The 17,752-nt window shown below is 42.7% G+C and overlaps 1 protein-coding gene across 2 annotated transcripts; it reads left to right on the top strand.

Moving 5' to 3' along the window:
• Positions 1-12: 12 nt before the first annotated feature.
• selenou1a (selenoprotein U 1a) lies at positions 13-17,201 on the top strand. 2 transcript variants are annotated; one of them, XM_048551090.2, is made up of 6 exons: positions 13-503; positions 1,214-1,387; positions 3,979-4,070; positions 12,458-12,598; positions 12,925-13,089; positions 16,582-17,201. In XM_048551090.2, exons 2-6 carry the CDS (start codon positions 1,243-1,245, stop codon positions 16,687-16,689), a joined length of 651 nt encoding a protein of 216 aa, XP_048407047.1. In that variant the 5' UTR covers positions 13-503; positions 1,214-1,242; the 3' UTR covers positions 16,690-17,201. The 2 variants fall into 2 exon arrangements, with proteins under 2 accessions (XP_048407047.1, XP_048407048.1); XM_048551091.2 differs by lacking the exon at positions 13-503 and adding an exon at positions 542-738.
• The last annotated feature ends 551 nt before the right edge of the window (positions 17,202-17,752 follow it).

Here is a 17,752-nt window from a genome sequence, read left to right on the forward strand (position 1 = left end):
CAGGGTTACACTGTGTGTGTGTGTTTGTGTGAGACCCCGGGACATTCTCTGTGGCTCGGGGTCAATGAGACTGGTACCAGAACATGCTGTTATCCCAGTCGATGAACCTGTTTTTAACAATCTTCTTAGGCTTTCCTTTCCTCAGTATTTTCCTCTGCATTACCCCGGATTCTGGCGTGAGACTGTACTATTAGTACCCACTGCAGTGGTAAACGTACTTGAAAGGACCTTGAATTTATTGATCCTGCCAGCTCTGTGAGAATAATCTGGCAGCCTGTCTGTGTGGCGTTGTATAAGACTGTTTGAGGCTCAGTGCTGAACCGCTGTTGGGAGGATTCCGTGTGTGTGTGTTTGGGGTGGGTGCTGTGATTATTCCCACACCGAGTGCGATTGGCTGCCCAGCACTGACCTGTGGCCCAGTTACTAGGCTGCCGGAAGCTGGAACTCAACGGAAAAACAGCTCCGAATCACAGTTTGGTAGTGCATCATCGGGAAGGAGCAGCGTGAGTATCAGGAGAGGGGAGAGAAGAAACCCACATAGTTCGAGATTGAACCCGCATCTCTCTTTCTCTCCCCTTAGAGAGAGAGAGAGAAAGAAAGATTTTTGAGGGACAGAGAAGCAGAGCGTGGCGACAGTGAGGTCAACTGAATGTGGGAAGCAGACAGTAGGAGAGAAGAATTTCCAGAGCGAGACAGATAGTAGAACAGATGGGAATGGTCAGAGGATAACAGAGGCAGGTAAACAGGCATCGGAGATTACAATGGGAAGCAGTGGCTGAAAGAGGTGGCAAAATTAAGCTGGAGGGAGGGAGACAGCAGTAAAGAAGGGACATGAAGAGCCAGGGGAAAATAGGGAAAGGGAGATAGAGTGTAAAGGGAAGAAAAAAGGAGGGAGCGAGATGGTGGCAGTCTGACCGATAAATGAAGCCAAGGAATCAGGAAGTAAGAAAGGGAGGCAGACAGATGGAGGGAATGAAAGAGATGGGGAGAGAGAAGGAAAGGAAATGGGGGGCACAAAGACAGGGGAATAGGAGAAGCAAGGAAGACGCGCATATTAGCATGCCAGTGAGAGAGAGGGTGATAGAGATCAGGTGACGGAAGGAGGGAGGCGGGCCATTTGAGTGAACTGAATGCTGCTGTTTTTAAGTTGCTTGTTTGACTGTGAATGGGATGTCTATCCTGCCGGTTATTGCTGTTTGATCTTGTGTTCCAGGAAGTGTTGTGGAAGCTGAAGATTCTGAGATGGGTTTGTGGCCGTTGGGCCTTGGAGCCTTGGGAGCAGCAATCACCAGCGTGCTCCTGGCAAACACTGATCTCTTGCTGTCCCAAGCTGACACTGCAACACTCACATACCTGTCAGGGGCTTCACTGAGAACCTTGGATGAAGGCAAGTTTACAAGTCAAAGTATAAGAAACAACAGTGGTCTAATCACTGCCATGACTCATCTGGTATCTCTCTAAGTCTGGGTCAGAAGGTAATGGATACCACCACCTCACCCTGCCTCTATCTAACCCAGGCAAAGACTTGAGTAACATAATCTAGGGCAGTAAGAGGAAATGCTGAGGGGCTCTTATTTGGGTGGGACATTAAACCAAGACACTACCTAGCATCTCTGGTATGTGTGAAAGATCCCAAGGCACCATTTCAAAGAAGTGCACCCTCCCCATTGTCCTGGCCTGTATCTATTCCCCAATTGCAGAAAGAGATTACTTGCTCATTTCATATTGCAGTTTGTGGGAGCTTGCTGTGTGAAATGTGGCCACTACATTTTTTTATTTATTCAATCAGCAGAATATGTCATCCCTAATCTTCTTTGAGAGGGTGCTGGTGAGCTGCAATTCATGATGTTTAGGTATGTACACTGCAGTAAGGGAGGTGACTCCAGTACATTATAACAATGACTATATTTAGAAAGTACTTTGCTTGCTGTAAACATGATGTGATTGTTATTCACATTGCAAGGCTTTCAGTTCTTATTCATTCTCTTCCCTTCAACTTGCTTCTTTGTTGGCATGAGAATGTCTGTCTGAATGTTAATTGTTTTCTTGCTCAAGACATTCATTTGTGGTGCTGTCCTGTTATCCTTTACTGCCGGTGTTTCATGGCCTTTTGTCTTTTCGTTGATGATGATATTGACTTTCAGGTTTGCAATGCTCACTTTTAAAGGTGGCAACAACATTTAATTGTAAATTAGATCAAATTTTTAAAAAAGCATACCCAACTGGAGCCTCATCGAAATCTTGCATTTAATTTAATTTAACCCTTTATCATTTATTGCATGGTGCATTGGTGCTTAAGATCCTTTTTTCTTTTCTCAGAATTTTTCTTGTCTCACCATCCACCTATCTGTGTGCAATATCTGTGCTGCTAGTGAAACTGGCTGCAGTCACTATTGAACATCAAACTGAAAATGAACTACTTCACTGAGATCGTCTGTATCCTCACCCCATTCACTGCCTTGGCTCAATATTCCTTACCATACTTAATAAGGAAAAAGGTATCAATTTTGGGTTTGAAATAATATAGCTAACCTCTACTGCTTTTAAATAGAGAGAAGTTTGGCCATTTTCTCTATATGGCCCAGCTGCAATTTTTGTAGACTCTCACACCAGCAGGCTTAAGTTTTATCAGTCCTGTCATAATCCTAAGACCCTCAAACAAGCCACCTCATAACGTTCTGAATTCAAAATTCTGTGATTTCTCCACACAAATCAACCTGTGGATTGCAGTGGTCAATACAGTATATCCTGCCAAAAAAGTGGTGCCCAGCAAATCCTCCAGGTGTAGCCTAATTAGGGCTTTGCAGACATTTTTACTCACCCTGGTCAGGGATGTTATTACACACCTCTGGAGCAGGTGGGATGTGAAGGCAGACTTCCTAGCTCAGAAGTAGGGATACGACCACTGAATCACAAGAGCTCCTTACCAGAACTTTGTATAACTTCAAAGTATTCTATTCCTCAAGATACAAAGATGAACAAGTGATTATTTCCTGAATCTGTTTCTGACATTTTAATGATCTATGTGCCATGATGCTAAATCCCAGTGAATGTCCCCTGTCCGTGGCTTCAGAGCGTTTGAAAAGTGCTCTCTTTTATCATATTAATTCCAAAATAATTAACCTCATACATGCCACCCTTGAAATTCATTTGCCACAATTTTGCCCCTTTATGTAATCTATCAATATCTCTTTGTAATATTACGCTTACATCTAAACTGCCTAAAATGCTGCCTGCCTTTGTATCACAAATAAACTTGTCCCATCATTTTAAGCCACTAATGAATACAGTAAGTAGTGGAGACCCCAACACACACCCTTATGGGACGCTATCCTTCACATCTTGTGATTAAAGTATTCCTTTATTCCTGCCTCTCCTAACCATGTCATTTACCCTCACTTCCACAAACTTCAACTTGAGCTAACAGTATCTTCTGCAGGACTATATCACATTCTTATCTAAGTAGCATTTCCTAAATGTTTCACTTGTAACTTGCTTAAAAACAGTTATTCAGTGCCTTAGGGTGAGAATTCATTCATCCTACATAATTGCCTTGTCCATTCTCTTGAACTTTCAATATTTACAGACAATGATGACCAGAATGTGACAGAAAGGGACAATATACAGACCTAAGAGTGCTCTGGCAAATAGGCCAGCATAGAGAAAAATGGTGAAGAGGTGGAATTAAAGGCTGTTTATTTGAACACATGCAGCATCCATCTAAGATGAATGGATTGACAACACGAATATAAATAAATGGGTATGATATAATAGACATCGCAGATGGACAGTTGCAAAATGACCACGGCTGTGAACTGAATATTCAGTAGATTTTTTGACATTGTGGAAAGATAGAAAGGAGTGAAAAGGGGTGAAAGAAATGTGTATGTTTTCTGTATTCACCAAACGTCTCCCTGAACGTTCCTTCCACTCACTGTTCAATAATTTTAAACTGATTTCATCTCTTTATCTTTCTAGAGAAAAGGAGATTTGAGGCAGCCGAGCTGTGGATGCAGACTGGTGCAGTCATCATGGCAGTGCGGAGACCCGGATGATTCTTGTGCCGAGAGGTACTGGAATAAGAGTTTGCTTCAGAATAACAATTGTCCCTATCAGTGTCCAAGGCTGTTGCTTCACTCTCCAGGCAGAGATGCTTCTGTGAGAACTCCTTCCCTCTCCCATCACAGTCATATTTCTACACTAAAAGCATTATATGAATGGGGATTGTAATTGGACCAGAAGTGGTGACCGAAATAGAGAGGGGTGAGGTAATGAAGGGATTTGAAAACAAAAATTAGAACTTCAAAATGAAAGAATTGTTTGTCCAAAAACCAGTTAATAAAGGATCATAGTGATGTGAATCAGGATGTGGGGATAAGCTTTATACAGGCTGGAGATTGAAAGGCCAGTAAGGAGAAGGTTTCATCAATCCAAGTAGATTGAGAGGTAACACGTGTGGATGAACTCTGAGGCAGAGAAGCAGTCAGATAGCGTGACTATGGAACGCTGTTGCTCCTGATACTGGAGCGGATGTGTGCTTAGAAACCCAACACAGGGTCGATGTTAGAGCAAGACAGTGCACAATTGGGCTTAATCTCAGCCACTTGACAGGAGGGGATGCAGTTGGTAGCAGGGCTGGAAAACAACGATTTAAATTTTCCTCATATTTAATTGGAAGAAATTTCCACTCCTGCACCAGATGTCAGATGAGCAGTCCGATAGTTTCACGACAATGGAAGAGTTAAAAGAGGGGGTGCTCGTGAGGCAGGAGCTGGTGTTCATTGTTTGAGTGTGAAAATTAACACTGTACTTTCAGATGATTGCACCCTGGGGTAAAGTGTAGGGTGAGGTGGGAGGAGCTGTGGATAACTCCTTGGGGAAACACCAGTATTGGTGCAGCAACTGGAGGAGAAATCAGTGATGTTGGTTTTCTGTCTACGATCTGCTAAGAATGGAACCAGGAGTGAACAGTTTCGCCTGGTTGGAGAGGTGTTGCAAAAGGTAGGGGATTGACTGGATCAAAGGACAAGAAAGCCACGGAAAGCAAGTTTACTTTTGTCACATTCATGTAGGATGTCACTTGTGACATTTGATAAGAGCTGCTTCAGCTCTAATTTAGGGACGGAAACCTAAATAAAGGGTTTCAAACATGGATTTGGAAGTGATAACATATTCAAAGGTTTTGAAATGGAACAAGAGGTTAGATGTGAAGCATTAGCTTTTCCCCTGGAGACCAGAAGGTCAAGTTGAGGGAGAACAATTTAGTGGAAATAGCATTAAAAGGCAGTACAAGGTGAGACTTTTGGACAAAGATGTGTTTTGGAGATGGCATGAGGGGAAATCGGGTGGAAAATAGGTTTGAGGTCTGAGAATTAAAGTCTCAAGTTACTGGAAAAAAAGTCATTATTCATAAGCAATTTGAAAATATTTCATGTTTACTAAGAAGTGGTAGTGTAGATATGATATAAAGGCTAAATATCCTGTAAGTGACAGTTGACAATAGTTCAATGATATCAGAAGACAGGCAGAAGTTGTTACAGACTGTTGATTTCTATATTGACTTGCAAAGTCAGGAACTCCAGTTTGCTCCTCCAGCTTGAGGTCAGCTTTATCATTCACGTCATACTGCGGATCAATTCCTGGAGCTTTCAAAGCACTTGCAAAGATAAACAGGTCCAAAGGCGCCCTCCTATCAACATAGGAATGTCAACAGGGAAACTGAGCTGACAGACCCTGACTTTTCTGGGCACTGTTTCTGTACACTTCCAGAGAGAGAGAGAGAGAGAGAGAGAGAGAGAGAGAGAGAGAAAACAGTTTCTGTACTCAGGTGGCCGTAAACTGTGGTAGAAATTCTAAATGTCTTTCTATATTAGCACTAAAAACTATCATCTAATAAAGATCCAATTTCTTACCAGGGGAAGCTTGGCCTCGTGAAAGATAGTGGAGTAATGGAGGCAGCTGAACAATGGCCTCCCTCTATGTTAGAGGTGAAGGTATATATGTTGAAGGGTTGGTTGGACAGGAATGTATGGGTGTGGGCAGAGTGAGTGGGGAATGGGTGGGATGAGGAGACAACGTATGGAGAGATGGGTGTGGGGCTATCCAGAGCTGACCTCTACCTCAGAGCCTCTGGATCTGATAAGATAGCGTCAATGATTGTTGTCTTCTACAATTATGGATCTCATAGTGTTGACAAAGAAATATCTGCAGAGTCTAGTGAGGTTGGGGAAAGAGTTAACTTTTTTGAAGAACGTAATGATCAGTAGCCCTATATCTAACAAGTGCGACACCTTATTAAGAGGCTATAAGAGAGAGAGCAATATACTTTCTGAATACTGCTCACTTCCTGTAATCACATTATTTGCATATCACACAATAACTCGTTTACAATTTAACCACAAGCATTTCCCCTTACTGTTCCCTGACTGGACACCATTTGTTCCTCATCTATCGCCAAATCAGTCAAAGGACAACCAGCTGTTTCTGGGGCTGATTGTCCTGGAGAGACTCATTAAAGCATGATTTCCCGCACCGCACCCCAAGCCTGATGAGGATGAACCTGAACACCTCCCCTTGCTTCCAAGACTTGAGCTGTCAGGACTGGATGGGGTGAGGTTTGAGCCCCAGGCCCAGACAGAGAGGCCTGAGTCCCTGCGGCGGAAGCCATATGTGACTTCTGATTTATGTGCCATGCACTCCATTCCCTGCTTCGCTGTCTTTGTTGCCCTGGTGAATCCTCACAATCAGTTCCTGTCTCTGTGCCATTCCTTAAATTTCACTCACTGCCAGAGTCTGAGGTCAGTGTCTTGCTTCTCTTTTCTTTTATGGTCCCACATCAGTGCTTGACCAGGTGGCTGCTCTTGGGTATTTGAAAGGAGAGAGAGGCATAAGCTGGTGAGAGGAGGTTGGTGCCATCTGCAGCTTCTGAAGCCTTGTAGCTGAAGGAATGGGTTCCTCAGGGAGGCCAGCACCAGTGCAGAGACAGAAAGGAATGCACACCAGACAGGCTGTGCATGAACCAAGCTGAGAATAGAATGATCATGAGGCTTCAGACTAATGGATGGGGTAGCTGTTTGCCTGATGGACAAAGTTATTTTAAATAATAGCTCAGTAAACAAACGGAATAAAATTGAGTAACTTACACAATGTCAGTGGAAAGTAGACAGTTTAGTTAAAGCAGGAGAGAGAAATCAGAGAAATGCAAGTAGGACATTACAGTTGAGTAACAGCTTTTGGTGTATAATCCAAATGAATGTTCTTTATAGATATAAATAGTGATGAATAGGTTGCAGGCCCAAATTTAACTTGAATACAGCATGGTTGGACACTGAATTATAAGATTTACAAGAAAGAGAGAGAGGGTCGAGGGAGGGACACAACCTTTAATGATTAAAGATGTTATCACTTTGTTGATATGAGAAGCCAAAACCCAGTCCTGGTCACCATAAGTAGGGGAGGAAGTATAGGCTGCTTGGACACCAAGAGTTAAGTTCCTAGGCACGATTAAACAAACCAATGTACTCGCTGGGATTTTGAAGATTAAAGAGAGATTTGAGCACGTTTTTCCAAGTATTAAGGAGCAGAGACTATGTGCGGAGAGAAACAATTAGGATGGGGAATCTAGTACCAGGGAACATAATCTAAATCTCTGAGCCAAACCTTTCAGGAGCAAAATTAAGAAGCCCTTCTATGCACAAAGGGTGATAAGTACTTGGAACTGTCTACCACGGATGGCAATTGATGTTTGATCAGTTTATAATTTTCAAACTGAGATTGAGAGAATTTTGTTATAATCTGTCCTGTGTAAATGTAGTTGAGTGTGAAGTACATAGACACATACTTTGTGAGCACCATGCATGGTGGTTTCAAGGGTGTTTGTCTCCTGGGATGTAAGTTGTTCTTCTACAGACAGCAGCATGGAGGAGGTATGTGACTGCTACTCCTGCTTTTTGACTTTACAAAGCAGAGTCACAAAATGCTCACTTTCATAAAATTACCAATTACATTTACAACATGTGATTGGCACCCTATTCACTCCCTCCACCACCAACACACGGTGTGTGCCACCTACAAGATGTAATGTGGAGATTGATCAGGGCTCCACAGACAGTACTTTCAAAGACCTTTCAGACGTGAACATAGAAGTGTTGTATAAGACCACAGTAATAGGAAAACAAGTGAGCCATTCAGATCTTTGAATCTGCTCCGCTTTTCAATAGGATCATGACTTATCGAACATTCTTCACATCCACTTTCCTGTTTTTTCCCTGTTACCCTTGATTCCCTACTGACCAGGAATCTATTTCAGCCTTAAATAGACACAAAGATTGTGGTCCCAGAGCTCACTTTGACAAGGAGTTCTAAAGACTCAATCGTCAGGGAAGAAATACACCAACAAATACTCATCTCAGTCTTAAATTGGCACCTCTTTATTCTGGGACTATGCCCTCTGGCCCTAGATTCTGTCATGAAGGGAAACATCCTCTCAATGTTTACCCTGTCAATCCCCTTAAGAATCCAAATTGTTTGATTGAGATTATCTCTCATTCTTCTAAACTCCAGTCAGTAGTGTCCCAACCTGTTTAACCTTTGCTTATAAGGTAATCTGTCCACACTTGGGATCATCCAAGTAAACCTTCCTTGAATTGCCTCCACTAAAATGATATCTTTCCTTAATTAAGTGGGTCCAAACAAGTCCAGAAGTGGTTTCACTTAGCACCCTGTACGTTTGCAGTAAGAGTTCCCCTCTTTTTACACTCAACCATCAAAATGTTGTCCCTTACTCCATTAGACTTCCTGATTATCTGCTGTACCTGTGTGCTAACTTATTGTGTTTTGTGCACAAGTATCCCCAAGTCCCTTCATGCTGTAGCTTTCTGCAGTTTTTGTCCATTTAAATAATATTCTGTTCTCTTTTCTTCTTTCCAAAATGAACATGGTTACATTTTCCTCATGTTCTCAATTTGCCAACTTTTTGCCTACTTACTTAACCGTAACTAATCTCTGTAAACTGTTCGTATTCCTCTTGCAACTTGCCTTTTCAGCTATTTTTGTGTCATCTGCAAATTTGGCTGCAGGACATTCGTTTCCTACCTCCAAGTCATTAATATATGTTATAAATAGTTGCGGTCTCAGCAATGATCCTTGTGAAACCCCACTGCTCACAGGTTGCCAAACTGAAAAAGAACTAGCTGTCTCCTGACCATTAGCCAATTCTCAATCATGTCAATATGCTACCTCCAGCACCATGGGCTGTTATCATATGACTTCGTCCTTTGTGAGGTAACTTGTTGAATGCTTTCTGGAATACCAAGTACAATACACCTATTGGTTTCCTTCTGTTCACTTCATTTGCAACTTCCTCAAAGAACCCTAATAAATTAGTTAGACATGATTTTCCTTTCTGAAGCCATGCTGACTCTGCTTGATTAGATTATGATTTTCCAAATGTGCTGCAGCTACTTCCTTAATGACTGATTCCACATCCTTCTAACAATAGATATTAGGCTAATCAGCCTATACTTACTTTTTTGTTTTTTTTTCGTTTTTCTCCCTTTTTGAATAGGTGTGTCATGTTGGCAGTTCTCCAATCTTCTGAAACTTCTCTGGAATCCAAGGATTTTTTGGAAAATCACAGTCAATGCACACACTTTTTTTCTTTCAGAATCCTAGGATGAAAGCCATCAGGCCGAGGGGACTTATCTACCATTAGTTTGTCTAGTACCATTTCTCCATTGATAGTGACAGTGTTTAATTCCTCCCCGTATTCTTTAATATTAATGGGATTTTCAATGTATCTTCCATCCTAAAGTCTGATGCAAAATATCTGTTTCATTCCTTTGCCATTTCCTAGTTCAGCATAACTACTTCCCCAGATTCATTTTCCAAGGGGCTTACGTTCACTTTGACCTCTTTCTTCCGTTCCATAAATTTAAATAAGCTCTTATTGTCAGTTTTTATAATCCTCGCAATTTATGTTTTCTCTCTTTATTATCTTTTTAGACCCCTCTGCTAGATTCTGAATTTATCCCAGTCTTCAGGGCTATCACTGACTCTTGCCTCTTTATGTACGTTTGTTTTCAGCTTAATCTTAGAATTCCTACAGTGTGGAAGCAGGCCCTTCAGCCCAACAAGTCCACTCTTACTCTTGGAGCATCCCACCCAGAACCATTCCCCTATAACCCATACACCCCTGGGCACTATGCGCAATTTAGTTTGGCCAATCAACCTAGACTGCACATCTTTGGACTTTAATCTCTCCTTCACTTCCTTGGTTTATCCCTCACTTAGAATCTTTCATCGTTACTGGAATATATTTTTGCTGAGAGTCCTTAAATTTCTGCCGCTTCTTGTTATTGTTATTAACCTCCCCACCCAGCCTATTTTAGCTAACTCTGTTTATTTCATTGCAATTCCTTTTGTTTAAGTTAAACACAGTTGTTTACAACCTAAGTTTCTAACTCTCAAACTAAATATTAAATTCTGTCATCTTACGATCAGTACTCCCTCAGGGATCTTTGACTGAGGTAATTTAATAAACTTGCCTCGTTACTAGTTCCAAGATAGCCTGCTCCCTGGTTGGGTCAATGACATAACCCTAATACACTCTATGAATTTGTTGTATCTACTTTTTCCAGTTTTACTAACCCCTTCATCATGAAGATTAAAGTTACCCATAATTATTGCTCTGTTCTTTTTACGTGCTCTTTTATTTGTTGATTTATAGCTTTTCCTGCAGTGTCACTACTGTTATGCACAAGTCCTATCAATGTTTTCATTCCCTTGTTTTCTTAAACGTACACCCAAATGGACTGTATATTGTCCAAGCTTAGATCACCTGTCTCAACTGTCCTAATTTCACCTTTTATTGTCATTACTACCCCACCACCTTTTATTTTCCTCTTGCCTTTCCAAATGGTTAAACATCCCTGACTGTTAAGTTCCCAGTTTTGGTCTTGTTGTAACCATATCTCCATAATAACAATGAGATCATATCCATTTCACTCGATTTGCACCATTTTTCTACCTTATTCCAAATGCTTCATGTGTTAAGATACAAAGTATTTAAGTTAGCAAATTTTATATTATCAAATTTTCCTACTCTTCTATGATTTATTGGTGCACATATTGTTCGCACATTCTATTCTTTCCTTTTATTTTCTGGAAACTGTCAGCTCCATCACTAACTTGCAATCCTACCCTCTTCTTTAACTTTGATTTTCTAGTTTTCCATGAAATTGAACACAATGTTTAGTTCTCCAGAGGTAGCGAGTATTATCACTGAGTGATATCTCCTTAAGAACCTCAACATGCGAAAGAGCCAAGTACTCTGATGTCATCACATTACCAGGAGCCATGTCACCCCATATTACCACACCCCAGGAAAAAGCCCTGTCTGAGCATGATTATCCAACTTTGTCTTTCACTCATTAGGCTAGTGAATAAAGTTTAAAATGATAAAGTTTGGCACAATATTCAACAGAAATTTCATTTTTTAAAAAAGTTGTTGGCAATAAATTGATTATTCGCATAATTACCAAATAGGATCATTAGAAAGATCAATGTAGCAAAGCAAATTAATCAAACTTCTTTTTTTGCCTTTTTGATTAAGAAACAGAGTTAGAGACACTCAGACAGACTAGGCCTAAATCCTAATTTCCAGGGAAGGGGGAGGGGACCAGGACTGAACTAAGGAATTTGGTTTACGCGTCATTGACCATAGTTTACTGCTGGCAATGCACACTCTGAGCTGGTTGTAACCAAATTTATGGGAAAGTGAAGTGGAAAACGGGTCGGATTTCCTCCTCTTCCAGCAGTTTTGTAAATAAGTTCTTGGGCAGAGAAAAGGAAGGCTGTTTGTGTTAACCTCAGTTTCATGTTGCACCACCCCCTCCCCCTCCCCCCCCCCCGACCACCAAAACATTAGAATTTCAGAAACGGTAATGTTTGCTGATGACTGTACAATGTTCAGCACCATTCACAATCTCTCTGGTATTGAAACAGCAAATGCATCAAGGCTCGGGCGAATCTAGGTTGTGCTGACAGGTTAAAAAGTAACATTTGTGCCATATAAGTGCCAGGCAATGATAACTCCAATGAGAGAATTTAACCACTGCCCCTTGATATTCAGTGGTATTACCATTGCTGAATCTTCAGCTACCAACACCCCGGGGGTCGAGACCTATTTCTGAAGAAGGGTCTAGGCCTGAAATGTCACCTTTCCTGCTCCTCTGCTGCTTGGCCTGCTGCGTTCATCCAGCTCTACACCTTGCTATCTCAGATTCTCCAGCAGTTCCTACTATCTGTAGCTTTAAATGTTGCTAGCCTCACTCAGTGTGAGTAGGTGTGGTTGATGGTACACCGCAATTCCCGGACTCTCTCTCTAGCCTTCCCTTAGAGAGGTTGATACGTTCTGGAAACATGATACTTGAATTGATGATTCCTCCTTCTGCTGCAGGAGGCCAATGACATCTCCTCTCTGAAACCCCAGCTTGATGAGTTAGGGGTCCCTCTGTATGGAGTCGTCAAAGAAGATATCAATAATGAATTAAAGAGCTTCCAACCTTTTTTCAAAGGCGAGATTTTTCTAGATGAAGAGGTAGGTGCCAAGTTGTGGCCTGTGAGAGCGAGTGGTGATATGTAAATATTTAATCTGCAACTGCTGTGCGTGAGAGACCGAGCGAGCGTGTGTGTGTGCCCACACCTGTGCCTAGCAGTGTGTGTCTGATCGATGTGTGGTGTTCACAGAGTGTTGTTTACGTGGAAGGTATTCATTGGAAGGGTTAATTTGTGTGTTGATGGTATCGGGCCAGCAATGGAATGTGTTCTATGGATTGAATGGGAGTGAATATTTTGTGGGGTTCATTTGTTGCCAGCATCAGTTTGCCATTCAGCTAATGTCTGCCTGGCTCCCTCCATCTTTAGAAACGCTTCTATGGACCAAACAAACGCACCATGGGACTCCTTGGCCTTTTCCGTCTGGGTGTTTGGAGGAATTTTTTGAGAGCCTGGCGAAAAGGATTCAGCGGGAATACAGACGGAGAAGGATTCATCCTTGGAGGAGTATTTGTTTTAGGAGCTGGAGATCAGGTCAGGAAATGCAGTGCCTCCTTCTCAAGCTTCACAAACAGGAACCACTTTTTGCCCTGCTGAACTGGTTTCTTCTGATCTCACCTCTGTTTCTTTCTCCCTTTGTTATTGCATCAGTGTCACTTGCCACAGTTTGCTGACTCTAACCATAGAAAAGTTACAAACAAGAAAGAGACCATTAGGCCTATCATGCCTATGCTATCAGTCACTATGGATGCCTCATCCCTCTACACCTCCATTTCCCCCTAAGGAGAGCTCAGCACCACTTCACTGAATGCATAGTCCATTTCTTCCTCCATTTCTGCTGGTAGGCATCATAAGCCCAGTGCATCCACAATTACTTTCAATGCACTTTCTGAAAACCTCTCTTCTATTTTAACCAGTTACTCAAGTCTGTTACGTTTGTTTGGACAATGCAGCCTTCCATATTCATATTTCTGCAATGTCTGTCTTTCTTTGCCCGTAACAAACAAATTTGTCCACCATGATTAACAGGGTGCCCTACTGTGCCTACTCTGTTTTAATGCTGTTCTGTTCTCGCTCTTCCCCTCAATTCCAGGAGCTTTATCCTATCCACTCCAAACACATCTTCCCATCCTCTCTCAGAATTCTGAAAGGATTGTTGCCTCCCTGATTGCCTGGTTCTCTTCTCAATCAACCCAAAGCTGCCATTTCTTTCTCTGTGGAGTGCAGGACATGCAAGACCTCTCCCACCTCCTCCCTTCTCACAATGCAATGCTTCAAACATATTTTACAGTGAAACAGAAATTTATTTCTATTTTTTTCAATGTTGTATGCTGTATTCTCTGCTCATGATGTGGTTCCCTCTACATTAGGAAGGCCATTCGCAGACTGGGTGACTGCTTTGAGGAACACATCCATTCAGCCCATAAGCATGTATCTGAGCCCTCTGTGACCTGTCATTTTAATTCTCAATCTCACTTCGCACTCTGACCTTTCTGACCTGGAATGCCACTGGCAAGAGACAGAGTTGGGGGAATTGTGGAATGGGCAGGGGTGCTCCAAAGGTTTAACTTGTCATTGCTCACTGCATTCTCCCTTGCCCGCCACAGCTGAGGAATAAAGACCACATCATTCTGCCTGACTGACTATATGTTATTGCCCCCTTAACCCAGTGGGCAAGGCAGCTGGGGCTAATAAGGGGCAAAGAAGGAAAGTGGGAACTGAAGTGACAGGCTTGTCTCTGCCAATTGCCGACTGGAATGAACTGAAACAAATTCAAATTATGTATCAAGATACGGATGGTATGACCCTGTAATAAAGGTAGAATAGTAAGGAGATAAAAGCAGGACATCAGTGATAAGGTCAGAGATCACAGTTGATGGAGTATGAAATTGGCATGAACTATCAAAACTCTCATCCAGGTTTGTATTTGGATGTAGAGGGCAAGGTTGCTAGAAGCCATGTGACACAAGGAGGAACATATTCCTGTTGGAATGTGGGTCTAGGAGTGTGTAGCAATGGTCAGGGGGCAGAAAATAGTGGAAGGTTGCCCAGCATTACAAAATTCAGAGACTGGAGACAAATATTGAAAGACGTGATGTCCTAGCTAGGAATCGGAGGACAGCTGATCTGGAAAACATGGTTTACAAGTCGTAGACCCAACAGATGACAGGAGTGTCGATGGATGAGGGTAAATTAAGTCACTTTAAGATATAAGCAATAGAGCAGCTGAGCCTAGTGAGGCCCCAGTAAAACCCAATGCAGACTAGTGTATTTCAGTGCACCCCAGCCTAGTCCCATGTAGGCCTGTGCAGTTCAGTGCTATTCAGTGCCACCCATTATAACCCTGTGCATTCCAATGAAGTTGAGTGCAGTCCAGTGCAGAAACAAGCTTGATTCCCAGACAAATCCAGAAATTTGAAAGCCAAATTTGAGCAAAGATTGAAAGTTTAATGAAATCAAAATCAAAGAAAAGAAAGCATTTTTGGCAGTTGGCCCAATTAATTTTAAGCTAACAGTTTGAAAGCCTTTGGTTTTGATTAAAAGGCATCTGGTTTGGAGCCAGGGGAATATAAACAGTGTCAATGAGGAGAAGAGAGAAAAAAAGAAGGATGATGGTTGATGGATAGGTTTAGAGATGAATAGTGAGTTGCCCGGATGACAGTTGCCTGGCTCAGAGTTATCTGTGAAGCAAGTCCTCTATTGCAATACAAACTATTGATGTCATTGTCCATGGATATTTCCCTAACCCCACCCATACAGCTCTTCTCTCAGCTTCCAAGTTCAAGGGCGATCATGTAAGATTCTAAGGAGCAGGAGTAGACCATTCAGACCCTTAAACCTGTACCACTACTCAATAAGTTCACAGCTAAAACGAATGTGGCCTGAACTCCACTTCTGCAGGGTCCCCATTACCTTTGGCTCTGCTGTTGATGGGAAATCTGTCTCAATCAGCGTTGAACATCTCCAATAATCAGTCCACTACTGTTCTCTGAGGAAGAGAAATTCAAAAATTAATGACCCGCTGAGAGGACAGATTTATCCCCAGTCATTCATCTTCAGTGGAAGACCCCTTATTTTTAAACTGTTCCCTTTCATTCTAGATATCCCATGAGGTTATTCCCTCTAGGTATATATCCTGTCATTCTCCCCCCCCCCCCCCCCCCATCAGTTTCTTAACGGTTTTAATAAGCTCACCTTTCTAAACACTAATCAGCATTGGCCCAAACTGCTCAACCCTTTCTCATAAGACCATGTCTTCATCCTGGGAATAAGTGTCACGACCCTGCTATGAAATATCCTGTACAATTGTAGCAAACCTTCTCTCCTGTATACACTATCTCCTTGCAATTATGGCACCTGTTCCATTTTGTTTTCTTTATTCATTCACGGGATGAGGGTGTCACTGGCTAGGCAGCATTTATTGCCCATCTCTAATTGCCCAGAGGACAGTTAAGAGTCAACAGCATTGCTATGGGTTTGGAATCGCATGTAGACCCAGGCCAGATAAGGATGGCAGTTTCCTTCTCTAAAGGGCATTAGCGAACCAGATGGTTTTTCCAACAATTGACAATGGATTCATGGTCATCATTAGATTCTTAATTCCAGATATTTATCACATTCAAATTTCACCATCTCCGTAGTGGGATTTGAACCTAGGTCACCAGAACATTATCTGGGTCTCTGGATTAATAGTCCAGCGATAATGCCACTAGGCCATTGCCTCCCCCCGTCTTGCCAAGTGCTTTACTGTATCTGTGTTCCATCCTTTGTTGAGGATAGTGGGTGAATATGAAGGAAGATGGTAAGAGGAGGGTTGGTGGGAGTGAGGGAAATGATGGGGAGTGGGAGAGGGCATTGAACAAGGAAGGGTGATGGGTGAGGGGAGTGGGTTGGTCAGAGATGTGAGGAAGGGGGAGTTTGATGGAGAGATAAGGAAAGGGGTTAGGAAGAGGAGAGGAGTAGTGGGAGGAACCAGATTGTCTCCTGCTCTTGGCCTTGGTCTCAGCTGCTATTGTATTCACACAGGGAGTCCTCCTAGAGCACCGTGAGAAGGAGTTCGGTGACGCTGTTGATATCCACTCTGTCCTTGAAGCAGCCAGGAAGGTCAGGCCTCCGAGAGTCACTGAAAAATAGACTGCCAGAAACTGAGAAATCAAAAGGAAATGCCACAGTGAAACTCCTGTTCAGTATCAAGTAATCACTGCACAGCGCTGGATCCCCAACCACTGCTCCACTGATCCCTCTTCCTCTTCCCCCATATCCAGACTGTACTCCTGACTCCCTAGAATCCCACCCAAATCCTGCTCCCTACGTGAACCCTCCCACTCTGCATTCAAATCCTGCCTTTCTCTTCCTGAACCACACCTCTCTGCTCCCCCACCCCACTCCAGAACCCTGCCTCCCTCCCCCTGAACCATACCTCTCTGCCCCCAAACCTACCTCACTAGCCCCTAGAACTCTACCCTCTCTTTCCTGGGGCTGCTCTGTGTTGCTGACCTGCACTGTATTAATGAGGGTCTGATCCTAAAGCTATTGGCTCATGGCCTGATATTTACAGAGTTGGTCAGGAGTGAAATTCTGACATGGAATTGAAGTGGAAACTGTTTGTAACCTGAACCTAATCACAATAAAAGAATACAAGACAATGATATTGCTATTAATTTCACCTTAATCTCACTTCCCAGCTATCGATTCTTTTCAAATTCTAAACAGCCCTCCATCTACAGATTAACCCCCAGTGTTGAAACTGTTGGGGAACCACTGGGGCACTGTGCCAGAACATCCTGAATGCCCCATGCTTGAAAGAGTATTCACTGGTCAGTGGCAGCTTTTTTTATACTTAAGTGGGATGTAAGCATCAGTGACAAGGCTCATCCCTAAATGCTGTGGACCTGAGTGGCTCACGTGGCTGAGGGTCTGGAGTTGTATGTAGACCAAACCGGATAAGGACAGCAGATTTCCTCCCCTAAAGAGCATTAGTGAAACAGGAAAGTTTTGAACAGTAATCGATGATAACTGTCATGGCCACTGTTACTGAGACTAGCTTTTTAGTTAGGTGTTCATTAATTCAAGTTCCACTTGAGGTGGGATTCGAGTCTGTGAACTCGTGGACATTACCGCTACACCTTAGCTCCTTTGGGAATGGTGTTCCTGCTGGGGTGTTCTCTACACATTGCCCTATTCTGGGAATGGAGCA

The sequence above is a fragment of the Stegostoma tigrinum genome, chromosome 20 (genome assembly GCF_030684315.1).
Source record: "Stegostoma tigrinum isolate sSteTig4 chromosome 20, sSteTig4.hap1, whole genome shotgun sequence".
NCBI lineage: Eukaryota > Metazoa > Chordata > Chondrichthyes > Orectolobiformes > Stegostomatidae > Stegostoma > Stegostoma tigrinum.